At 48.4% G+C, this 24,419-nt stretch overlaps 1 protein-coding gene across 1 annotated transcript in view; it reads left to right on the forward strand.

Moving 5' to 3' along the window:
• Positions 1-24,419, forward strand: part of GNA14 (G protein subunit alpha 14) — a 238,974-nt gene that overhangs the window by 197,256 nt on the left and 17,299 nt on the right. The window contains exon 3 of the mRNA XM_056118802.1: positions 22,514-22,668. Within this exon, the coding sequence (XP_055974777.1) occupies positions 22,514-22,668 (155 nt within the window). The remainder of the gene's footprint in view (positions 1-22,513; positions 22,669-24,419) is intronic.

Below are 24,419 nucleotides of genomic sequence, written 5' to 3' on the forward strand. Positions count from 1 at the left end.
CCATTGCTTGTTATTTATTTGATTTTTCAAAAATTTTGGCCACACCAGCTGTGCTCAGGGCTTACACCTGTTTCACAAAGGTCCTTTCCAAGATTAGGTGGCTCTAGATATTCATTGATGATGCAGTGAGTCGGTGCAGATGAAGCACTGTAGCACTGTCCTCCCATTGTTCATCGATTCACTTGAGTGGCACCAGTAATGTCTCCATTGTGAGACACGGTGTTACTGGTTTTGGCATATCCAATACACCAGGGGGAGATTGCCAGGCTCTGCCATGCAGGCGGGATATTCTCAGTAGCTTGAAAGGCTCTCCAAGAGGGACGAGTCAGCCGTGTGCAAGGCAAACACCCTACCAGCTGTGCAGACATAGAAATAGAAAATGAAACTAAGGAGAAATCAATGGAAAATAATTTCAAGTCAAGTCTTCAGATCCACAAATGTGATTCTAATCATTTAGATTTTGATGAATGTTTGATTCGTTTGGGTGAATTGATGATTCCATTTGAAGTCAGTGGGCTCCCATGGGTGACTCAAGTGGAGAGAAAGAGAGATGCCGCTTTCTCCTGATCCACTGTTGCCATCCTGGAACCAGCCGGGAAGACTAGGGCTGATAAAGTAACTAGTCCTAGGCCTTACTCAGGGCATCTGGTCCCGTGTCTTTCTCACAGAACACGGTTTCAGGAATAGGCAAGCAGTGAAGTAAAAACGTTTTGTTTGGAGACTTTTTGAGGAAAGGGAAGAAGGAAGAGAAAGGGAGAAAGAGTATCATGCTCAAGAGAGAACGCAGGCTTCGCTCAGGGCAGAGAGGGCCCCAATACACATCTCAAAAGGGGAGATGAGGGCGACACACGTGCTTGGGCACCATATGGGTACAAACAACATATGTGCGCACTTTCTTTGTTCAAGTTGACTTTTATAGGGTTTTTCCCAAGCTGCCCAACACGGGACTTTCTAGCTAAGTAAGAATCTGTTGCTAGGATGGTTGCCAAGAGTGTAGGGTTGGGAGTGGTTGATGATCTTTGAAATTCCTTTCCATGGCCTTTGTTCCTGCTGGATGTTCTCCTAAAGGAGGTGTCCAGTCTTCTCTGGTCAGTTGACTCCAGATGAAGTCTTATCAGGCCTTAGTTCCTGTGTTTGCAAGGTGGGCTTTTTCATAGCCTTAGAGCTATTGGTTTTAATACCTCCGAAGAAATCCCATTGCCATGGAGTGCCTTCCCTGTCTACCTGCCGACATCACTTTCATTTAGACTTTCTTTAATTCCTTCCACAGTTTTTAAGAAATAGTTTTGACATCTAAGCCTTCCACTTATTTTGTATTGAATTTATTGCAATGTGGGGCCAGAGCAATAGTACAGTGGTTTAAGGTTGCTTGCCTTGCACATGGCTGACCCGGGTTTGATCCCGGCCTCCCATATGCTCCCCAAAGCCTACAGAGAATGATTCCTGAGCACAAAGCCAGGAGTAAATCCTGAGCATCACCGCTTCTGGCTCAAAAAGAAAAATATAAATTTTTATCTGTCCTCCTGTTGTTCATCGATTTGTTCGAGCGGGCCCAGTGACGTCTCCATTTTGAGACTTGTTGTTACTGTGTTTGGTATATTGAATACATCACAGGTAGCTTGCCAGGCTTTGCCGTGCGGGCGAGATATTCTCGGTAGCTTGCCGGGCTCTTTGAGAGGGACGGAGGAATAGAACCTGGCTCAGCCAGGCTAGCTGCACACAAAGCAAATGCCCTACCACTGTGCTATTGCTCCAGCCCTATGCATTTTATTTATTTAGATGTTGTTGCAAATGGAATAATTTTCTTAAGGTATTTTCGTAATGCTCAATACTATTTGTAAAACATAAAAATGAAGTTGTTTTTTATATTGATCTAATATCTTTCATCTGTGCTGGTTATTTATTAGTTCTAGTAGTTTTGAATATGTTTATTACATGTGATATATATCCTTTTCAGTATATTCCATATATAAGATAAACTTATGAATAGACATAGGTTTACTTCCTCCCTTCGAAATGGATAGAAACTGAAAAGACTCCACAGGAACCATTTAACACTAGATTCAGAAAGCTAGGATGAGGTGTTTTTTATTCTCTTTATAGTCAAAGAGTCCTGTGTAAAGTTTCTGGAGCAATTTTTCCTGTTGGACCAATGAGAGCTGAGAATCACAGTCTTCCACTACTATGGGTGAAATCATGAAATAGTGAAGAGAGTGGCTTTGTAAACTCATGGTTCGAGGATTCCACTCAACACATACACCATGATGACATTTCAAAACAGCTTAAAGCAACAAAACTCTTGTGCCGCTGCCCGTTTTCTGAGTGTTCAAGGGGATTGCTTATGCATATTTTTGCAAGGTTGTTTAATTATAAGCATTTGGTTGGTTAGGCAATGGTACTGATATGAGGCCACCAAGGACCTGGCTCGCTTGAAGAGCTACAGAATCTCTACTGGATTCTGCACTTTGTTAAAGTACCTGCAGACAAATGAGTGCAGTTGCATTAGTGACTGGCCTGAACAGGAGGAGGCCCCCAGCAGAAGAGCCAGTTAAAAATTCTAAAATTGAAAACTACTTGACAAACTCACTATTGAGCCACAAAAGCAAATTTGAGATATCAGGGAAGAAAATTAATGGATATGACAATAGCTAAATTCATATGATAAAAATTTGAATGTAGGAAGAAAAAGGAATAAAAGAAACTGAGCAGAACCTCAAAGAAATGTAGAGAATGTTAATAAGCCTTTTTATATATACCTAATGACAATGCAAGGACAGGGAAGAGAGAAAAAACCTTTTTAATTCAAAATATTCAGTCTAGGGGCTGGAGCGATAGCACAGTGGGTAGGGCGTTTGCCTTGCACAGTGCTGACCCGGGTTCGATTTCCAGCATCCCCTATGGTCCCCTGAGCACCACCAGGGGTGATTCCTGAGTGCAGAGCCAGGAGGAACCCCTTTGCATTGCCGAGTGTGGCCCAAAAAGCAAAAAAAAAAATCAGGCTAAAATTCTGCCATATCTTATGAAAAATGTATTAAAGGGGCTGGAGAGATAGTACAGCAGGTGGAGCATTTGCCTTGCATGCACCCGAGTCTGGTTCAATCTCTGGCAACCATAGAATCCCCCAAGCACTGTCAGGAGTAATTCCTGAGTGCAGAGCTAGGAGTGACCCCTGAAAATCTCCAAGTATGGCCCCAAAACAAAACAAAACAAAAACAGATTGCATAGTTAAATATTCAAGAAGCTCAGTGAACTTCAAAAAGGATAAAACGGGAGCCCACAACAATAGTACAAGGCGTAAACTGTTTGTCTTGCATTCAACCAACCCAGGTTCGACTCCCAACATCCCATTTGGTCCCCCAGCCCATCAGGAGTGATCCTTGAGCACAGAGGCAGGAGTAAGCCCTCAGCATTGCTGGGTGTGACCCAATCTTTCCCCAGAACAAAAAAAAAAAAAGGAAGCGTGAAGGAGACCCACAGACACATACACCATCAACAACACTTAAATCTTGAAAGGAGAGAAAACCAGGCAAAGAAATTCCAGTATGACTGACAGGTGATGGTCAGAGGCAATGGGCGTTTGCCTTGCATGATGCTAACCCGGGTTTGATTTCCAGCATCCCCTATGGCCCCCTGAGCACCGCCAGGGTGATTCCTGAGTGAAGAGCCAGGAGTAACACCTGTGCATTGCCGAGTAAGGTAAAGGTAAAGGCCCTCCCGTTGATCGTCGATTTGCTCGAGCGGGCCCAGTAACGTCTCCATTGGAGACTTTGTTGTTACTGTGCCTGGCATATCGAATACTCTCGGTAGCTTGCCGGGCTCTCCGAGAGGGGCGGAGGAATCGAACTCGGGTCGGCCATGTTGGCCACTTGTAAGGCGAACGCCCTACCGCTGTGCTATCGCTCTAGCATTGCCGAGTATGACCCAAAAAGCAAAAAAAAAAAAAAAAAAAAAAAAAATCAGGCTAAAATTCTCCCATATTTTATGAAAAACATATTAAAGGGGCTGGAGAGACAGTACAGCAGGTGGAGCATTTGCCAATATAAATGAAGTACTGAAAAAAAAAAAAACAAAACAAAAAAGAATCTCCGTTTAGCCAAATGACTTGAAATGAAAGGCAACAATCATACCTGGCTGGTGAGAATTTTAAGAAGAGAGCAGCTACTTTGGAAAACAGTTTGACAGCTCCTTACTAAACAACCCAGCTTCTAGGTATCTATCCATAAGAAATCGAAACGCATCCACCCCAGAATTGCGACATGACACTCATAGAATATTCCCCACCCCCACCCCAAAGGGGGAAGCTGGTCACCATCCGCTGGTGCCTACGCTCTGTAATGAGGGACAGACACACACAATGCAAGATTCTTGAACAGGAGAAAGAAATGAATTTCTGATCTAATATTGCTGCAATTAAGGATGAACCTTGAAGTCAGCCTGGAAAACAAGTGTGTCTCACCACAGATTCCTGGCTTCCGTTTGTACAAATCTGCAGAATGAGAACACCTGAGAGGTGGGTGTTTACTGCTTGCTTGAAGCAGGGAATGTGTAGACCGTGTCTCGACTTTCTTGGGTTGGCATAACAAAGTATCATCAACTGGGTAAGTGATGACGGTTGTTTTGGTTTTTGGTTTTAGGCCACACCTGACAATACTCAGGGCTTCCTCCTGGCTCTGTGTTCAGGGATCACAACTGGCAGGCTTGGGGTGGGGGGGAGGAGGGCACGTGTGGTTGTGTGGTGCCAGGGACCAAACTCAAGGTCAGTTGCATTCAAGGCAAGTGTCCTACCTGCTGTACCATTCTGACCCCTCGACAGGAATTTATTCTCTTCATTTTCTGAAAACTGGGAATTCACAGTCAAAGATGGGTCAAAGTAGGGTCACGAGCTCCTCCGAATCTACCTCCAGCTTCTTGTGGCCCTGATGTCTCCTTACTCGTGATGTATCACTCCAATCCCTGCTCTTTCTGTGTTTAACGACCCACAGCATTCTGTTCTCTGTCCAAATGTTGTTCTTACAAGGATCACTGTCACTGTCACTGTCCTCCCATTGTTCATTGATTTGCTCGAGTGGGCCCAGTAACATTGTGAGACTTGTTACTGTGTTTGGCATATCGGATACGCCACGGGGAGCTTGCCAGGCTTTGCCGTGTGGGCGAGATACTCTCGGTAGCTTGCCGGACTCTCCCAGAGGGGCGGAGGAGTTGAACTCGGGTTGGCCATGTTGGCTGCATGCAAGGCAAACGCCCTACCTGCTGTGCTATCACTCCAGCCCCTTATACGGATGAGGACTTTATTGATGAGCTCAACTTTATGGCACCTGTGAAGATTTTACTTCCAGTGGGATGACATCTACATGTACCACTCATGCTTCAACATGTCTTTTGCCACGAAGGGGCCACAGTTCAGCCCACTCAGACTGCTAGTAGGGACAGGTTTTCTTTGATAGGATATAAAAATGTTTAAAACTGAATATTGTTGTGGGTATACAATTCCTTGCTTATTCTAAACAAACAAACCACTGTGCTTGCTTTAAAAAAAAAAAGAAAAGAAATTTGAGGGTGCTGCAAGGGATCAAATCCATAGTGAATTGTGCATTTTTGAATAGGTTGTAAATTGTATGGTACGTAAATTATATCAGAATTAAATTGTTGCAAACCACAGCACTCAAAAGGAGAGAGATAACAAAAGGTATCTGCCACAGAGGTAGGGTGGGATGGGGGGGAGAGGGGTGGGATGGATACTGGGGATCAGTGGTGGTGGAGAATGGGCACTGGTGGAGGGATGGGTACTCGAACATTGTATAATTGAAAGCGAAGCACAAAAATTTGTATGTCTACAACTGTACCTCATGATGTTTCACTAATAAAAATTTAAGGAAAAAATAAAAATTAAAAAAGAAAGAAATGTATTTCCAGATTTTTCAGAACAAAGGGATTTTGTAAGTGAGGAAAGTTCTGCAGGTTGAAATCTAAGAACACAGTAATTCACATCCACACTCAAAAAACCAGCAAACAAGACTAGAGCTCTAGTAAAGGTAATTGTATAGTAATGATAAAAGAAAAAAAAATCATCTATTTCGTTTTCTTTGTTTCTTTGCTGATATTAAAAGTGAGGGTTTAGAAGAGAAGGATCAGTGAAACACTTTCCCCCACAAAAAGCCAGAAATCCCCAGAATTCTTCCTAAGTTTCAGCCATTCACTCACACTGGTTCTGTCCAGCTGCCAAAATGTTTGCTGACCGTGAGATTTTCTGGACGAGTTCAGGGCTATGGAGTATTACCCAGTTGAATCTGGCATGAGTATACCACCACCCCCTCCTGAAGTAATTTTTTAAAGACATTTCTCATTGCTTTTGCTATTGTTTGAGAAACTGCATATGCAGTCTGCTGAAGAGAACACAACCAAAAAATGCCCTTATCTTAAAAATTAATCACACTTTCTAAATGACAAAAATGTTTGGCTGGAGTTAAAAGCTAAAGGTTAAGGACAAAGATCTGGGGGTTTTTTTGGTTGGATTTTCCCACCCCCCACCCATATCTAATTCTTTTGGCCATAGCCCTGTGCTGTGCAGCTCGGCAAGATTGTTTTAAAGTTAAGGTCAGCATTTGTCTTAGAAATGACCAGTCTACATATAACAGCCTTTCCCCTCTCTGTTAAACAGCACCAACTGATTCCAAACCATTCTCATTAGGCTGTTTTGAATCTTCAGTGGGAGAGGGTAGTGAATTCTTATTGACTTTGTCCAAACTATGCTTTTAAACTGATCCATTGCATTGATTATGATGGGGATCTCTCGTGCAGAGAGCAGATGAGTCTGTGTGCTCGTGTGACACTTTTATGCATCTCATCCTCCACTTTCCTTTGCCCTAGAATTTAAATGCATTCAGTTCAACGATGTGTTCTTAAATGGCATGTGTCTTATTAGCAGCGGAAGATCAAGAGTTTTGTCTTTCAACCCCAGGTGTGAGCTGAAATCACTACTAGGTTGTGTTAGGAGACAATTCAGGTTTCCTTCAGCACAAGGAACCGACTTTCACAGAGTCACTGCACTGCAGGGAAAACGCCCAAGAATGACAGATCTGGCGGAGGAAGTGGGTGTTTGGGGAACTGCAGATTCCAAGGGAAATTTGAAACTCCCCATTTTACTGAGCTCAGAAAAGGGGTCACAAGTAGAGTGTCTCCTGACCAAAGTTTGGAGAATCCAGGGAAAGCCTGTGGTCTTCTAGAGAAAGGGCCTTCTCCTCCCCACGGAGCCAGAAGCACCGTGCATGTCACAGAAGCCATCCTCCACCTCTGGTGTCAGCCCAGCCCAGAGAAGGGGCCAGGAGAGAGGACCACATAAGCTCCCCTGCTCCCCGACTCAGGGCTCGGGAAGGAGCACCAGCATCAGGAGGGCCTGGCTGCTATCTCTGAAACGCCGAGGATCTATCAGTTCCTAACCTTTCTTCCCCTTAGCTTCTCAGTTCTCTGTCTTTCTTGGCATGTGGACACATCAGCCCAACCACTGCTCCATCTTCCTGTCACCTTCATCCCTGAATCTTCATGGTCCTTTCCTGTGTCTTCTAAGAACATCACACACTGATCCAAGAGGGACCTTCTTCCCCATCCAGTCTCGAATCATAGTTGCAAAGACAGTCTCCAAAGGAGGTCATGTTCACAGAGACCCCTTGATTCAGTGAGGACACTCTGAAACTCACTGTTATTTGACGGGGTGTGGGGTGAGGAATGCCAAAGCAGAGAGCAGATGGATGAATCCAAGAAGGGGGAACAGAGAAGCAGGTGGGCTACAGGGCTGGGGCCACTGTGAAGGCCCAGGACTGGGCAGACCATGGAAATGGGTGGCAGAGGGCAGCGGGCATTTGCCAGGGGGATGTGGAAAGCTGTGGTCCTGCTAGCCGGGCTTGCGGGGGTTGACTGAGGACACATTATTATGCTTGGCTACTAGGACGCTGATTTGACATTTGGAAAGAAAAATACATGGAAATTATTGAGGGATCAAGCATTGTTAATATTTCATAAATAGGAGGAGAAATCGAAGTCCCAGACTCGCCTCTCACTTGGAGCAATGGGGGAGAAGTTGGGGAGTGTCTCGGAAAGGGGTGGGGGCAGGGAGTAAGGGGATGGGAGCTACTCAGGGAGGAGATGGTGGGTTGAGGTTGAGGAGAGACGCGCCTGGTGGGTGTCAGGGTTGCCAAGGAGACCCTGGGTCAATGCACAGTGGAAATAAAGGGCCTCGAGGAAAAATAGAGGAAGGTGGGTCCAGGCGCGTCTGGCTAAACTCAGCTGGGAGAGGGCGAGGGCAGCACTGGTCAGTGCCCAGTGCAGGCCATCTACAGCAATACAGCCCCGCTGTTCCTTCCTTATTTTGTGCTAAAATATGCTGGACTTGTAACTTACCATTGTGTCATCCTCAAGAACACAGCTCAGGGACTGGGGCCGTAGCACAGAGGCTAAGATGCTGCTGAGCCTGTGTTTGATTCGGGCAGCCCAGATGTTCCTGTGATCCCCACCTCGAGTGGGCCTTGAATGCAGAGTCAGGAGTGAGTCCTGAATTCAGAGTCAGGAGTGAACCCTGAAAGCAGAGTCAGGAGTGAGCCCTGAATGCAGAGTCAGGAGTGAACCCCGAATGCAGTCAGGAGTGAGCCCTGAATGCAGAGTCAGGAGTGAACCCCGAATGCAGTCAGGAGTGAGCCCTGAATGCAGAGTCAGGAGTGAGCCCTGAATGCAGAGTCAGTAGTGAGCCCTGAATGCAGAGTCAGGAGTGAGCCCTGAATGCAGACTCAGGAGTGAGCCCTGAATGCAGTCAGGAGTGAGCCCTGAATGCAGTCAGGAGTGAGCCCTGAATGCAGAGTCAGGAGTGAGCCCTGAATGCAGAGTCAGGAGTGAGCCATGAATGCAGAGTCAGGAGTGGGCCCTGAATGCAGACTCAGGAGTGAGCCCTGAATGCAGATTCAGGAGTGGGCCCTGAATGCAGAGTCAGGAGTGGGCCCTGAATGCAGAGTCAGGAGTGGGCCCTGAATGCAGACTCAGGAGTGAGCCCTGAATGCAGAGTCAGGAGTGAGCCCTGAATGCAGAGTCAGGAGTGAGCCCTGAATGCAGAGTCAGGAGTGGGCCCTGAATGCAGACTCAGGAGTGAGCCCTGAATGCAGACTCAGGAGTGAGCCCTGAATGCAGAGTCAGGAGTGGGCCCTGAATGCAGAGTCAGGAGTGGGCCCTGAATGCAGAGTCAGGAGTGGGCCCTGAAAGCAGAGTCAGGAGTGGGCCCTGAATGCAGAATCAGGAGTGAATCCTGAAAGCAGAGTCAGGAGTGAGCCCTGAATGCAGAGTCAGGAGTGAGCCCTGAATGCAGAGTCAGGAGTGAGCCCTGAATGCAGAGTCAGGAGTGAGCCCTGAATGCAGAGTCAGGAGTGAGCCCTGAATGCAGAGTCAGGAGTGAGCCCTGAGCACCACCCTCTGTGATCAAATCCAAGCCAAGGTCAGGGTTCAGTTACCAGAGTACATTCAGCTTTTGTGTGCCTCTTACTTCGCCCCAGGTTTGTGCTAGGTGGGCAGGGGTTCCATACTGTTGGTGCCCCTATGAAGGCCGGAAGCTGTCTCCCGTAGCGCATGAGGGAAGCCCCCAAGGTTGTGTCCTTGAAAGGCTTTCAGGCACACCGAACAGGGCAGAGATTTACTGAGACACATTTTCCTACTGTCTTCTGCTTTCTTCTCCCAAGGAGAGAGCCTTGCTAGGCTGAATTGTCTTTAAAAAAATAGGGGAAAACTCTTATTAACGTGTTTCTGAGCTGACTTCTGTTTTCGCTATGGCGCTGTGCTAAAGCCGATGAAAGATACTTTGAGTTTTCTCAAAGGCGAGCACCTATCAAAAAAATCATTTGCTGGGGCTGGAGCCATCGCACAGTGGATTGGGCATTTTCTAACGCCAACCTGCCCACCGGGGTTTGATCCCCAGCACCCCAGATGGTCCCCTAAGTACCACCAAGAGTGATTCCTGGGTGTAGAGTCAGTAACCCCAGATCATCAGCAGGTGTGGCACACACACACAAAAAAAAAATCAAAGCAAAACCAAAAAAAAAAGCATTTGGGGGCTGGAACGATAGCACAGCGGGTAGGTCATTTGCCTTGCATGCAGCCAACCCGGGTTCATTTCCCAGCATCTCATATAGTCCCCTGAGCACCACCAGGAGTAATTCCTGAGTGCAGAGCCAGGAGTAACCCCTGTGCATTGCCAAGTGTGACCCACAAAGGAAAAAAAAAAGCATTTGTTGTTCCTCACAAGAGCGAGGTTACCTGCATGCCAACCTACTCTCCTTTGGCGATTACACTCTGATGACTGTTTGATATCTGGGTTCATTCTGTGCAGTACTCCAGCAGTGCCTGGGCCTCAGGATGCAGCCGTGACCCATCAGAAATAGAATAGGCTCGAGAAAACGCGCTGAGCACCTCTAAGCCTCCCATACTGCCACATTTGCTGCCAACACGAAGCACCCAGATCACACGGAGCTCTCAGCCGACACCCACTTCTCCCCTCCAGAGGTGTCCTTAGACCTGGTCTCACCTGCAGGAAAAGAGGCTGTGGTGGCTGGCTGGGGCAGGACCCTTGTCTCCATGGACTCTTCTGAAGAAATCCTGGGACATCCCTGCAAGGGTCTTGCGACGAAGAACTGGGATAGGATTCATGGGAGGTGCTGGGCTCCCAACTACCACCACCACCGCCACCAATGCTCCTGGGCAGCAGTGCCTGTGGGCTCTTGCTGCAAAGGAAAAACAACCCACAATGCGTCCAGATGAAAACTCCCATTTCGAAAGCACATCATTAAAGCAAGCTGTGACCCAGATATTTGTTGTGAGTTTCCAAGCCATTGAAAAGAGTGGAAAAAGTGAGACACCAACAGGAAAAAGAACGTAGAGCAAGGGATTGTTGTAGGGCGGTCTGTCTGAGTGCTGGGGGTGGGGTGGGGTGGGGTGCAGCGTTGCACTTTCAGAAATAGAGTAAGTCTCATGAAACATCGCTGATGGGACCTTGGAAAGGCAGCTACGTGCACCGATGTCTAAGGAAACCAGGTCCTGACGTTGTGTCTTTTCATTTCCTGTTGTCCAGAATTCTTTTTTCTCTCACCCATCTGCAAGGAGATGGTGCTGTTTGAAGATCTGCTCTGTTAACTGCAGAGTGGGACAGGAGTGCTGCAGCATTGACACACCATTTTCGAAGTTTGAAAATGTAAGGTAGGATGAGGAAGTCCATAGCCCAGATTCCCGATGAAGGCGCAACCCTGGGGAGCATGGTGCAACCGTGCACTGCTTCTGCTATGCACAGGAAAGCACCTCCATGTGTGCATGGGCCACAGGCTCCTGTTTGCACAGGAAATAGGATCTTGCACGCGCGGGAAACCAACTCCTATATGCACAGGAAATCATATCTGCATGCATGGGAAACCATGCACTCTTGCGTGCTTTCCACACTCTGATTGTGGCTTGCTTGCTTTCCAACCGGCTAGCTCTCAGAGGATGGAGGAGGTGGTGTAGGCCACTGAGGGAAAAGGGGGAATTTCTCATCCCTATGACTGGTCTAAGCAACTTAGCTTCTCAGCGATTTTTATTTTATACTCCAAGAGACAAATAAAATCTGTACTTAGAACTGTTCTTTCAATGATTAATTCTGCTCTCCTTAAATATAGTCCTGAGGGTATCCTTTCCTCTATCCCTTATTCTTTCTCTCATTAACATTCTCTTGATCTCTGTCCCAGAGAATAAGAATGTTTGGGATAGACCTAAAGATAAAACACAAAACCCTGTGGTTCTGGCTGGAACCAACAAGCGTGCACTTGTCAGTGGACTTGCAATAATTAAGCTCCCCACTAGGTGGCTCCACGAGCCCTGGTATGAATTGTGCGGCTTGTGTGGTGGGCGGACTTCACCCACATCACTGCGGTTTGTATGAAGCTTCACTAACAGTACTGACCGCGTCTTTAAGGCCAGTTTGTTACACGAATGATAGCCTTGAAGGATACAAGGTTGAGATGCTCCAAGTCTTCTATATGGGAATCAGTTATTGTCTCACTTGGGGCTTGGTTTTAAGTGCTCTCGGCAGTACTTCCCAAGCCCTTTCTTCTCAAAAGACCTCTCCTGATTTCCTTTGAGAATGGCTTTGCTGTTTAAGTCTGTATTCCAGGACTAGACTGATAGTGCCAAGTTTAAGGAGTTTGCCTTGCATTCAGCTGAGCCTAGTTCAATCCCGGGCACCCCACATGGCCCCCCAAGACCACCAGGAGTAATTCCTGAGCACTGTGCCAGGAGTAAGCCCTGAGCACAGCTGGAGTGACCCTCCCAGCTCACCCCCCAAAAAAAGAAAATTAAAAATAAAGATCTATATTCCAAAGAAAATTTTAGTTGAAGAGAGCAGTTGGCAGGAAAGATGTGGAGAAATCAATATTCTGCCTTCGCATACATGACCTCTTACTTATCTGACGAATTTCAGAGATACCCATTACCTATACCTGTTCCTCCCTGGAAATGTTTTTGTTTAACTGGGATAATAATATTAGTTGGCACGACTGTAAGTGTCTTAGGGGGAGTTTTACATCTTTTCAAAATATATGTTACCACACCACTGGGCTGGAGCCATACCACAGCAGTAGGGTGTTTGCCTTGCGCGAAGCCAGCCTGGCCGAGACGGGTTGGATTCCTTCGCCCCTCTTGGAGAGCTTGGCAAGTTACCGAGAGTATCTCGCCCTCAAGACAAAGCCTGGCAAGCTACCTGTGACGTATTCAATATGCCAAACACAGTAACAACAAGTCTCAAAATGGAGACCTTACTGGGCCCACTCAAGCAAATCGATGAACAACGGGAGGACGGTGACAGTGACAGTGACCACACCACTAGCTGCCTCCCCCATCCATGTCCCCAGCACTGCCCCCTCTAACCATCACAGCTCTTCTGTCTGAGTTTTAGGGTTTCCTTGGATTTTGTCTCTTCCCGTGTTTTATGTTTCTGTATCTCACAAACAAGGGGGATTGTCCAATATTTCTTTCTCCTTCTAACGTATTTCACTAACTAACATAACGTTATGTCCACGTGGTCACAAAAGACAAGATCTCGTTGCTTCTTACAGTTGACGAACACTCCACTGTTTTTATCCCTCTCATTCTCTCTGGCCGCTGTCTGTCATTAGGCACTTGGCTTGTTTCCAGATTTTGGCTCTTGTAAATTAGCACTGCCAGGGACAGAGTTGTAAACATTGATTTTTGATTAGTGTTTTTGTGATCTTAGGGGTTTTCTTGAGGGGGGCCATATCCAGTGATGCTCAGGGGCTACTCCTGTCTCTGCACTCAGGAATTATGCCTGATGGTGCTCAGTGGAACATCTGGAGTGCTGGGGATCGAACCCAGGTCAGCCACCTCCAGGCCAGCACCCTTCCCTCTGCACTATCTCTGCAGTCCCAGTGTTTTTATGATCTTAAGATGAATATCTGGGAGTTCAATTGCTGGGTCATGCAGCAGTTTTTTAATATTAAAAAATTTAAATATTAAAAATAAATCCATATAGCTTTTCATAGAGGTCAGAGCAATTTATATTCCCACAAACAGTATGCAAAAAAAATTCTATTTCTTCCACATTTCTGCCACCACTCGTTCCTGATAGAGCCATTTTGCAAATCTGAGGACAAATCTCATTTTCATGTTGGTATGCGTTTCCTCTAATATGTGACTTTTTTTTCAGGTGCTTATTTATTGTGTGTGTGTGTGTGTGTCTTCTTTAGCAGAGTATCTGTTCAACTCTTACATCCATTTTTCAAAATGGGTTGTTTGTTTTTGACTTCTTTTGGTGGGGACAGAGTTTGGGTCACACCTAGTGATGCTAGGGGGTCGTTCCCGGCAGTGTTGAGGGGACTGTGTGTTGCCAGGGACTGAACCTGGAGCTCCATCGTGCTAAGCACGAACTCGTACCACTGAGCCTGATCTGGGGCCCTGCGTGAGTTCTTCATATCCACAGGAAATCAGTCTTTTGTTCCTCCCGTTCAGTGGGATGGCTTTTCAGCCTAGTGACTATTTTGCCATGCTGATATTTTCACTTCGATGGAATCTCATTTTCTCTTTTATTTATTTATTTAAATTTATTTATTTATTTATTTTTTTAATAGTGAGGCACCATGAGGTACAGTTGTAGACTTACACATTTTTGTGCTTGGGTTTCGATTATACAATGATCAAACACCCATCCCTCCACCAGTGCGCATTTCCCACCACCACGGATCCCAGCATCCCCTCCCCGCCCCCAGCCCCTATCCCACCCTGCCTCTGTGGCAGGGCATTTCCCTCTCTCTCCTTTTGAGTGCCATGGTCAGCAAAAGAGGCATTGAGTGGCAATCATGCTTGGTCGACAGTCTACCCTCAGCATGCTCTCCCATCATGGGCGGATCCTCCCAACACCCTTTATTTGGTGTTCCCTTCTCTTTCTGAGCTCCCCCTTCCCCTAACTCATTTTCTCATTTTGACTTTTGTAGTTCTTGGAGTTGAATCTCCGAATTGTGGAAACCAATGTTATAGAGAATTTCTCCGCTGTTTTCTTCTATGCTTTATAGTCTGACATCCAATTCTTTTTTTTTTTTAATTTTTATTAGTGAGACACCATGAGGTACAGTTGTAGACTTACAAATTTTTGTGCTTGGGTTTCAGTTATGCAATGATCGAGTACCCATCCCTTCACTAGTGCCCATTTTCCACCACCACGGGTCCCAGTATCCCTCCCACCCCCCATTCCCCCCCATCCCACCCTTCCTCTGTGGCAGGGCATTCCCTTTTGTTCTCTCTCTCTCCTTTTGGGCCCTGTGGTTTGCAGAAGAGGCATTGAATGGCAATCATGTTTGGTCTACACTTTCAGCATGCTTCTCCCACCCTGGGAGGATTCTCCCAACACCCTTTATTTGGTGCTCCCTTTTCTATCTGAGCTCTCTTTTCCCCTAGCATGTGTGGCTGGCCTCCAAGCCATGGAGCAAAATTCCTGGTACTAATCTCTTGGGTGTTAGTCTCCTATTTTGTTACTTTATGTGCCCCAGATGAATGCAATCTTTCTATGTCTATCCCTTTCTTTCTGACTCATTTCGCTTAACATGATACTTTCCATGTAGTACCGCTTGTATGTAAATTTCATGACTTCATCTTTTCTAACAGCTACATAGTACTCCATTGTGTAAATGACATCCAATTCTTTAATCCTTTTGGTGGAGGGGCAAGGCCCACTGCCCCCTGCCCCCCCCCAGCCCCTTAGCCATCAGGACAGAAGGGTCAGTATAAGGGCTTGTGGGTGCAGGCCTGCGCCAGCCCTTTGCTGCTGGAAATTACTTGGGATGCCTTGCAATGCCCGGAGCCTTCACAGCTGCACCCAGATGTGCTCAAGAGACCAGCGGTGCCAGGCATGGAACCCTAACACATGTGCATGCTCCCAGTCCCTTTAATCCACTTTTGAGTTAGCTTCAAGCTTGGCTTGGGCTTTCATCTGTGTGTGGTCTTCCACTTGCAAGTGTGTTTGAGCCAGTTCAGTGTGTGATGCTGAGATCCGTGGACCAAAAGGGCCGTTCCTTACCTTCCCTGGCCTCCCGAGTCTCGGTTGCAGGGTCTGACAGCAGGCGTTTGCTTAGCGTCCTTGGGTGCCTGTGCCAAAGGGATCCTCTCTGCTAGCTTCGGGGCATCTTTTTCTTATTCAAAACCTAGCTATTTCAAAAGTGATGTGCAATTGTACACACTTCTGCAGACTATAACGTCCTGATAAATAGCCTCCTCCTTGATTTAACATAGCTGGTCAGTATTGACAAAATGTAAAGATGTTCAAGTGACAATTGCTTATTCATTTAGGCAAGAGGAATAGTTCAGGGATGAAGGTGCTTGCCTTTCGTGCTGCCTGTCCTGGTTTGATCCCCAGTATCATGTGATTATCCCAACACTCTCAGGAGCAACTGAGCACAAAACAGAGAGAAGCCCCTGAACTCTAGCACCCTGCCCCCCACAAAAGAGCATTTATTTCAAACAATATCTCTGTGCCAGTTAGTATTCTAGGTACTTGGTGTTTGTCAACGAAAGGGTTAGGATGCTTGTTCCTGAAGGATGTATACAGCATGCACACACACACACACACACACACACACACACAGTCACAGATACAAACACTCAATTCACAGATACACACTCACACTCATACACACTCACACACAAATACACACACTCACAGATATACACTCTCTCACGCACTCACAGATACACACACAACCATATACACACAAATACACACATATGCACACTCACTGATACGCACGTTCACACCACACTCACACACACAGATACACACATGCAAACTCATAAACCCATACTCACACTCATACACACAAACCTTCTGATTGAATACTTTAGTTTAAAAAAATCTGACTGGATCTGAAAAATAGTATAGGGGTAAAGGTCTTACACCTAGTTAGCCCCAGATTTGATCCCCAGGACCATATAGGACACCTGAACCCCACCAGGAGTGAGCAGATTCAAAAGTAAGTCCTAAGCAACCCCAGGTGTGGCCCCACAACAAAACCTGCCAACCAGTCAACCAGCTCATCATAGATATATGCAGTGAAGACCAGATATTCTTGTAAAGTGAAGGTGGCCTCTTAAAGACCCAGCACAGGTCATTTTACTTCCTATGTGCTGAATCCGGCTGAGTCCCGGAGTTTCCAACAACCCACAAATTCCAACTTAAGAGAACCATGACTCAGTAGACATCAAAGAGAAGGACACAGCTGATGGCAACACTGTTTGATCTACAATCCCTTAGAGAGATACCGGTCTTATACGCCAATGAGGCATAGATGCACTCCACATCTCAGAACAGGCCTTTAGACTCAATGAACTCACCTACTCATTGGGCAAGTATGTGATTTGTTTTTTATTTGGATTTTTTTTTAAACAGAGGCCACATCTGTGATGCTAAATCTGTGATGAGGGTGGGGATGGGAGGATGTTGGGGGGGGGGGGGGGCAGGACCGCTTGCTTGTCAAGTTCAGGCCAACAGCGCTATGGGGGAGGGGATCAAACTCTTGGCCTTACACATGACAGGAAGTGTTCCTGAGCCATATTCCTGGCACTGTGAGGCTTGTTTTTAAGCATCAGCAAAGAACTCTGTGCACTGCAGCCTCATGGAGAATTCATCTGTTATCTCTCTGCCATCCGATGCTTAGCAGATACTGTTCCTGTTTTTTTTTTTTTTCTGAGCCGCACACTGGGCAGTGATGCCATTTTCTACACATTCAAGAGTGTTGTCCTATTCAGAATGTGGCTCTTCAGGACACTGGGGAAAAGAAAAAGTACTCTGCGGGAACTAAGCTCTCTCTCCAAGGAAGCTGAGGACAAGTTCTGAGGCAAAGCTTTAAAAAAAAAAAAAAGATAACGTATTAATTGTTTTGGTATTGGGCCACATGCAGCAGTGCTCAAGATTCACTCCTGGTTCTGCTCTCGGAAGTCACTCCTGAAAGTGCTCAGGAGACCCTTTGCAATGCTGGGGATCGAACCAGGGATAACTATGTACTACTATTTTTTTTGACCCAGTCAGATTTTTTTTTTCCAGGGGGCCATAATGTGGTGCCAGGAATTGAACCCAGGTTGGCCTCGTGCAAGGCAAACATCCTACCCACTGTACTATTGTGTTCATGGGTGGCTTATGTGAGGCAAGATTGCTGCAGTAAAGCAGACACTGGTGGAGGTGTGGTGTTGGAACGTGGTTTGCGTGAAGCGCTGTCATCAACAATATTGTAAATCATGGTGCCTAAAGACTCAAAAAAATAAATAAATAAACCCGTCCCCCAGCGACACCTTACAGCACACAGCAACAAAGAAGAAAACCGTCTGGAGGGCCCCACAGCTCCTTTAGAATGCTCCAGGTCCCAAACAGAGCCGATATCACCGGGAGGTCCCAGATGGGGTAGGTGCTGCATCCCGCCTTCTCCAGATGGAACCCCGGTAACCATGAGCCTGCAAGCGGGTACCAGGATATTTTTTCCAAACCGCGCGGCCGCCTAAACGGCCGTGTGACATCTCCTTATATACAAAGTGATCGATGGAAAGTAAATCATCCAACATTTCTCCCTGAAAATCAGACTCAACTCTTTTGCAGACCACAACACCCAAAGGGAGAGAGAGAACAGAGGGGAATGCCCTGCCACAGAGGCAGAGTGGGACGGGAGGGGGGGATGGGGGATGGGAGGGATACTGGGATCCGTGGTGGTGGGAAATGGGCACTGGTGGAGGGATGAGTATTCGAAATAAAATTAAAAAAAAATAAAAAAGAAAGACAAATCCAGTCTGCATGCCAGGGCTTCCTGCCCAGACTCCACCTAGCCTGGTCTGTGAACAGAGCTGCGTCCTGTCACTGTCTGTGAGTCGTGCTGTGGGTATCTCAATGACACTTTCTCCCTTACGTGCATTTTCTTTGCGCCACAGTGTTTGCTGGACCTGTGTCCCTAGGGAGCAGCTGTAATATGCAGACGCTGTACTTTGTCACTGCTCCTCAGGTCCCTGGGGGTGCTAGCTGGTCTCTGCGGAATTGAGAGTGTCACAGATGCAATGCGGGGAGCGGGCTTTCTGTTTGTTCACTTAAAGAAGGTGCAGGGTGATGTGGGGGAGGGGAGGTGCTATGGGGGACGACAAAGAATTTTTCCCTGAGAGGGAATGGTAGGCTGAATGTTCAGACACCCTCTGCTGGGTTCTGGCTGTGAGAACAAATCAGATCTTGCCTTTGTCCTGACAGATCAATTCAAGACAGAGTCTCGAATTGAGGTGTTGCTAAGCTGTGGGTGAGAAATTACCATGTCCTGTTTGGGAGAGGAAGAGAACCCAGAGGAAGAAAGGGAGTGGGGGCCTTCTTCTGGGCAGACACTGTCTAGGTTCTCCGCTTAACTGTGCTCCGACCTAGCCAGGCAGGCAATGCAGAGAGAGCCAGTATGTAAGCGGCAGGAGCTGTGATTTAGGGAACTACTATTGTTGTCTCTGCAACAGGGAAGGGAGTATTAGGCATCTGTTCCAATAAAGAGACTGTCTTTACTTAGATCGGGGGGGTGGGGGGGTGGGCACGTGATAGTTTCCCTGGTACCCTAGAAAACCAAAGACTCTTTGAATACGTCAGAATGCTGAGACTGGTGATCTATCGGGTCCTTAAAAGGTCCTGGCTCATAGATTTGGAACCCTGTCCAGCACAGACAGAGGGACAGAGGCAAATTATGATCACGATCATGATCACGATCATCCTGTTGTTTGTTGATTGCCTCGAGCAGGCACCAGTAATGTCTCCTTCGTCCTAGCCCTGAGATTTTAATAAGTGTCATTTTCAAGGCTCTTTCAGGGTTAGGAGAATGAGACCCATCATTGTTGCTGGTATTTGGCATATTGGGTACGCCACGGGAAGTTTGCCAGATTCTGCCATGTGGGCAGCCTGCCAGGTTATCCAAAGTAAGAATGAGATAATAAGATGTCTTCCGGAAGCTAGGTTTTATAGTCTCTGGGTCTTGGCCGTTGATGGGATTACACGGCGCCAGGGGGCCAGTTGGTGGGTGTGACCCCCGCCTACTGGAAGGTGGAGGATCAGGGTGGGGGATGCTCAGCCCCGATCCGAGCAGGCTTGGAGATCTCAGCCCCTTGACCCACATGTTTGTTTCTCTGCTGGAACCTTCATGCGTGTGAAGAGTGGTCTCAGCATGGTGGTGGATGGTTCTGGAGGTCTTCAGCTGCCGGGGCTCTGCTCGGGGTGGGGAGGGAAACTCAACCCGTCCTCTCCAAGGGGCCCCATCGAGGACAGCCAGGCGCAGGGGCAGGAGGCAAATAAAGTGAAAGAAATAAGAGAAGTATATTGGGGTGCTCCTGGACAGAACTCCATGACCCTCTGATGAGGCTGGGGTAGAGCCATGCCCTGGGAGAGACTAAGTAAAGTAAAGTAAGTAAAGGCCCTCCCTTTGATCATCGATTTGCTCGAGCGGGCCCAGTAACGTCTCCATTGGAGACTTTGTTGTTACTGTGTCTGGCATATCGAATACTCTCAGTAGCTTGCCGGGCTCTGAGGGGCGGAGGAATCGAACTCGGGTCGGTCATGTTGGCCGCTTGTAAGGCAAACGCCCTACCGCTGTGCTATCGCTCCAGCCCGGGAGAGACTAAGGGGCTTTAAATTGTCTTGGGTGGGAAAAGGGGAAAAGGAAATGAAGACCAGCTGAACCCGGGTGCTTGGTCTGGCCTGTTACCTGCCAGGTGTGGATGCAAGGGAGCATCGTATGCAGCCTGGTGTCCTCTTATCACCAGGCGGACCACGAGTCCTGTCTTCTGCACTGGGGACAGGTTGACCTTTGATTCTGGGAATGTCACTATTTCATCTGCCGGCCGCCATCCCAAGCAAACCTGACACTGGTTCTTGAGCAGCCTAAGGTAAGGCCTTATACCCACTCGTGATCGATGTGGGCAGAGTGATAGTGACTTACTGGAAGTTTTCCAACTCCACTGCCAGCCAGATGAATGTGCAACATCACCTCTTATTCGTTTCCTGTTGGGCTGAAGATAAACAGGGCAAGGCATGATCAACCTTTCAGGGGCTCCTGATCTATCCAAGCAGATTCTAGCCACCAGAGAGATGCCCTGCAGTGGAGTGGCCAGCAAGCACGATGGGATTGCTGCCCTGCGTGCAGCAGGACCCTGTCTATCTCTGTGGGGTGCTGTCATCTGCGGGGACTTGCAGGCAAGACAGGTGGCTGAGTCTGGGGCCAGCCCAGGCCCAGATGCCGGGGACATGGGTCGACCTTACTATCTTGGCTCTTAGCGTCTTCAGAACAACCACTGGAGATCATATGTGTAGAGCTCTTGATGTCTTGAAAATGGGCAATAAACGGTGATAATGACAGCAGTGACTCTGCACCACCGCTACAGATAGCCTGTCTGAGCTGGCATTGTTTATGATGACAGTGATGAGACATCAAGATATTATAGTGATTAGTGCCAAGGGGGTCCATGTGCCCATGGCAGTGTTCACCCATAGGGAAGGTGGCATTTGAACGTAATTGGGTATTTTTCCAGATCCTAGCTATTGTAAACAGTGGTACTACATGGAGAGTATCACGAATCACGAATCACGACCATCCTGTTATTCGTCAATTGCCTCGAGCAGGCCCCAGTAACGTCTCCTTCATCATAGCCCTGAGATTTTTAAGAAAGTGCTATATTCAAGGCTCTTTAGGAGAATGAGACCCATCATTGTTACTGGTATTTGGCATATTGGGTACGCCATATTGGGGAGTTTGCCAGACTCTGCCATGTGGGCAGATTACATTCGGTAGCCTGCCAGTTTGTCGAAAACTGGAGAGTGTCATGCTAAGCGAAATGAATCAGAAAGAGAGGGACAGACATAGAAAGATTGCATTCATCTGAGGAACGTAGAGTAACAAAATAGGAGACTAACACTCAAGAATAGCTGAGATAAGTACCAGGAGGTTTATTCCATGGCTTGGAGGCCAGCCGCACAGGCTAGGGAAAAAGGCAGCTCAGATAGAGAAGGGAGCACCAAATAAAGGGTGTTGGGAGCATCCTTCCAGGTTGGGAGATCTATGCTGAAAGTAGACTATAGAAAGAACATGATTGCTACTCAATGACCCTTTTGCAAACCACAGCACCCAAAAGGAGAGAGAGAACAAAAGGGAATGCCCTGCCACAGGGGTGGGGTGGGATGGGGGGGACGGGGGGTGGGAGGGATACTGGGATCATTGGTGGTGGAGAATGGGCACTGGTGGAGGGTTGGGTGTTCGATCATATAACTGAAACCCAAGCACAAAAATTTGTAAGTCTACAACTGTACCTCATGGTGTCTCACTAATCAAAATTAAAAAAAAAAAAGCAGACTGGGTAAATACTTATACTTTCCACCCAGTTTTGCAGGAACCTAAAACTGCTCTAAAAGATAAAGTATTCCAAACTTTCATTTTAAAAAATTAAGAGGAATGCCGGGGAAAGGGGTCAGAGGCACTCAAGACCCCACGCCAGCTCCCTAGCACCGTATGCCCCTACCCCAAGAACTGCTGAGCACAGCCCAGGGACCCACAGTAGCTCCATCCGTGGCCGCCAAGCCCCCTAGTACCACTGGCCCAAGCGTCAAATCATGAGGTCTGGTTTTCACAGTGTCACTGGGGATGGCTCTAGCGTCCCCCAAACCCCCAAGAACTGTTTGTGCAGACCTCCCCCGGGAGGAGAAAGAGGAGGAAGCAGGCCTGGGTATCAGTGTGAGGGGTTGTAGTATCCAGTCCAACAACAGACCTCAAACCCTGTGACTTCCCGCCCTGACCAACACCCCCAGTTCGCAGCCTGTCTGCTGCCGCAACTCACAGCCTGTCCTTGGGCAGGTAAGGCTGGTCCCTTCCTCCCTGTCCCGTGCCCAGCAGGGCAGCCCCGTCCCCCCATCCCTCCCCCAGTCGCATCCTCCTGCTGCCTAACAGAAGGTCCCTTGTCTCCCCGACAGGAGAACGCTCAGCTGATCAGAGAAGTGGACGTGGGCAAGGTCTCCGCGCTGTCCAAGGACCAGGCCGAGGCCATCAAGCAGCTGTGGCGGGACCCGGGCATCCAGGAGTGCTACGACAGGCGGCGGGAGTACCAGCTGTCAGACTCGGCCAAGTAGTGAGTTGGGACCAGGCCTTGCCGCGACCCCTCCTTGCTGCCTGGGACGTTGCAACGTCCAAGTGTGGGGTTCTGTGGAATCAATGTGGGGTTGATCAAAGGTGGGATTCTGGAGCAGTAGCTGGGGCGTGAGAGGCTTCCCTACACCCTGCAGGCCCGACCTCCCTCCTTTGAACCCCGCCAGCCGTGGTCCCTGAGCACAGAGCCGGGGAGTCAACCTTGAGCACTGCTGGGTGTGCCACCGCCCCCAGCCAAAACAAAACCGAACCCCAAAGGTGGCATTCTGTTAGCGGGGTGTAGGAATGCTCTGACCCAAACTTTTCTCCTTTTTATCCCTCAGCCCTCGGGGGGTTTCCTGATCCAAAGACAGCAGCACCCAAATCTAAAATCATTAATTTGGGGCGGCAATGCGGGAAGTCCATCCGTGGCCGGTCTGGTGCTGCCCTCTAGTGGGAGCGCGAGTCTCTGCAGCCCCGCAAAGCCCTGGGCCCAGTCCGCCCAGTGCTGTGCCAGGCTCATCTGGGGCAACGACCCCACACACACACTGTTAGGAGCACGAAGCTCTAGTATTGAGTCCCGAGGCCCTGTGGGTGCAAACCAATATTCTCCTGCACAAAGCGTTTCCATTAGCGATTACAGTGCTCCTTTTCCTGCCAGTGTTTCTGAGAGGTGCCCCTCTGGCAAAGTGTGATTAAAGAGGAAGGAAGAGTCCTGCTTCTGTTCCTCTCCCTGCGTGTCCTCTGCCACCCTTTGGGGTCCTGGACTCTTCCCTGAGACCTGTCCCCCCTTTTTTCTGACTTTTGGGCAATGCACAGGGGTTACTCCTGGCTCTGCACTCAGGAATCACCCTTGGCGTTGCTCGGGGGACCATATGAGATGCTGGGAATCGAACCCAGGTTCGCTGCGTGCAAGGCAAACGCCCTACCTGCTGTGCTATTGCTCCACCCCCGACCTGTCCCCTTCTTCTCTACCCTCAGGCTGCCTCGGGGCCCCCCGCTGTGTGTGTGTGGGCAGAGGGTAGGGCAAACACCTTGCACACGGTCAACCTGGGTTCGATTCCCAGCATCCCCTATGGCCCCCTGAGTTCCCCCAGGAGCAATTCCTGAGTGCAGAGCTAAGAGTAAGCCCTGTGCATCACCAGGTGTGACCCAAAAAGAAAAAAAAAAAACAAAAGTAATGATGGGGGGGGGAGGAAGAAGGGAAACTCATCACCAGCAGCTGCACAGCCCAGGGCATCACCACCAGCTCCCTAGACAGCTACTGTCACTCTCGGATGACCCTGGGCACCGGCAGAGATTGCCACATGCAGCCTCTCAGGGAGGACCAGCTGCTCCTGCCCGAGAAGGCCCCAGAGTCCCGGAATGTGGGACACACCCAGGGAGCGACTTGGGGGGCAGCAGGGGAGGCAGGCAGCTCCCAGGGAAAAGAAAGCGGGCACGTGCGGGTTCAGGCGGTGGCATCACCGCCTCTGAACTGAAGCTGGAACCAGTTGCGGGAGGTGTCCACCAGCTCGTGATGCAGCAGACAGTGCTTGCTGCTTCCCAGGGGCGCAGCCAGAGGCCACGGGAGACTGTTAGCCACCTGCTGGTTGGTGGAGTCCAGTGGTCATGGCAGGAGGCCCTGGGAGATTGGGAGGCAGCAGTGCAGCAGGGCTGTCCCGGTCACTCTGTCACTCTGCACTCCTTCCTGCCATTCCTGGGCAGGCCTGCTGGGCGGGTGGGGGGGGGGGTGTTTGTGCAGGAGTGGTGACG

This window comes from Sorex fumeus, unplaced genomic scaffold, assembly GCF_029834395.1.
Source record: "Sorex fumeus unplaced genomic scaffold, SorFum_2.1 ptg000038l, whole genome shotgun sequence".
Taxonomy (NCBI): Eukaryota; Metazoa; Chordata; class Mammalia; order Eulipotyphla; family Soricidae; genus Sorex; species Sorex fumeus.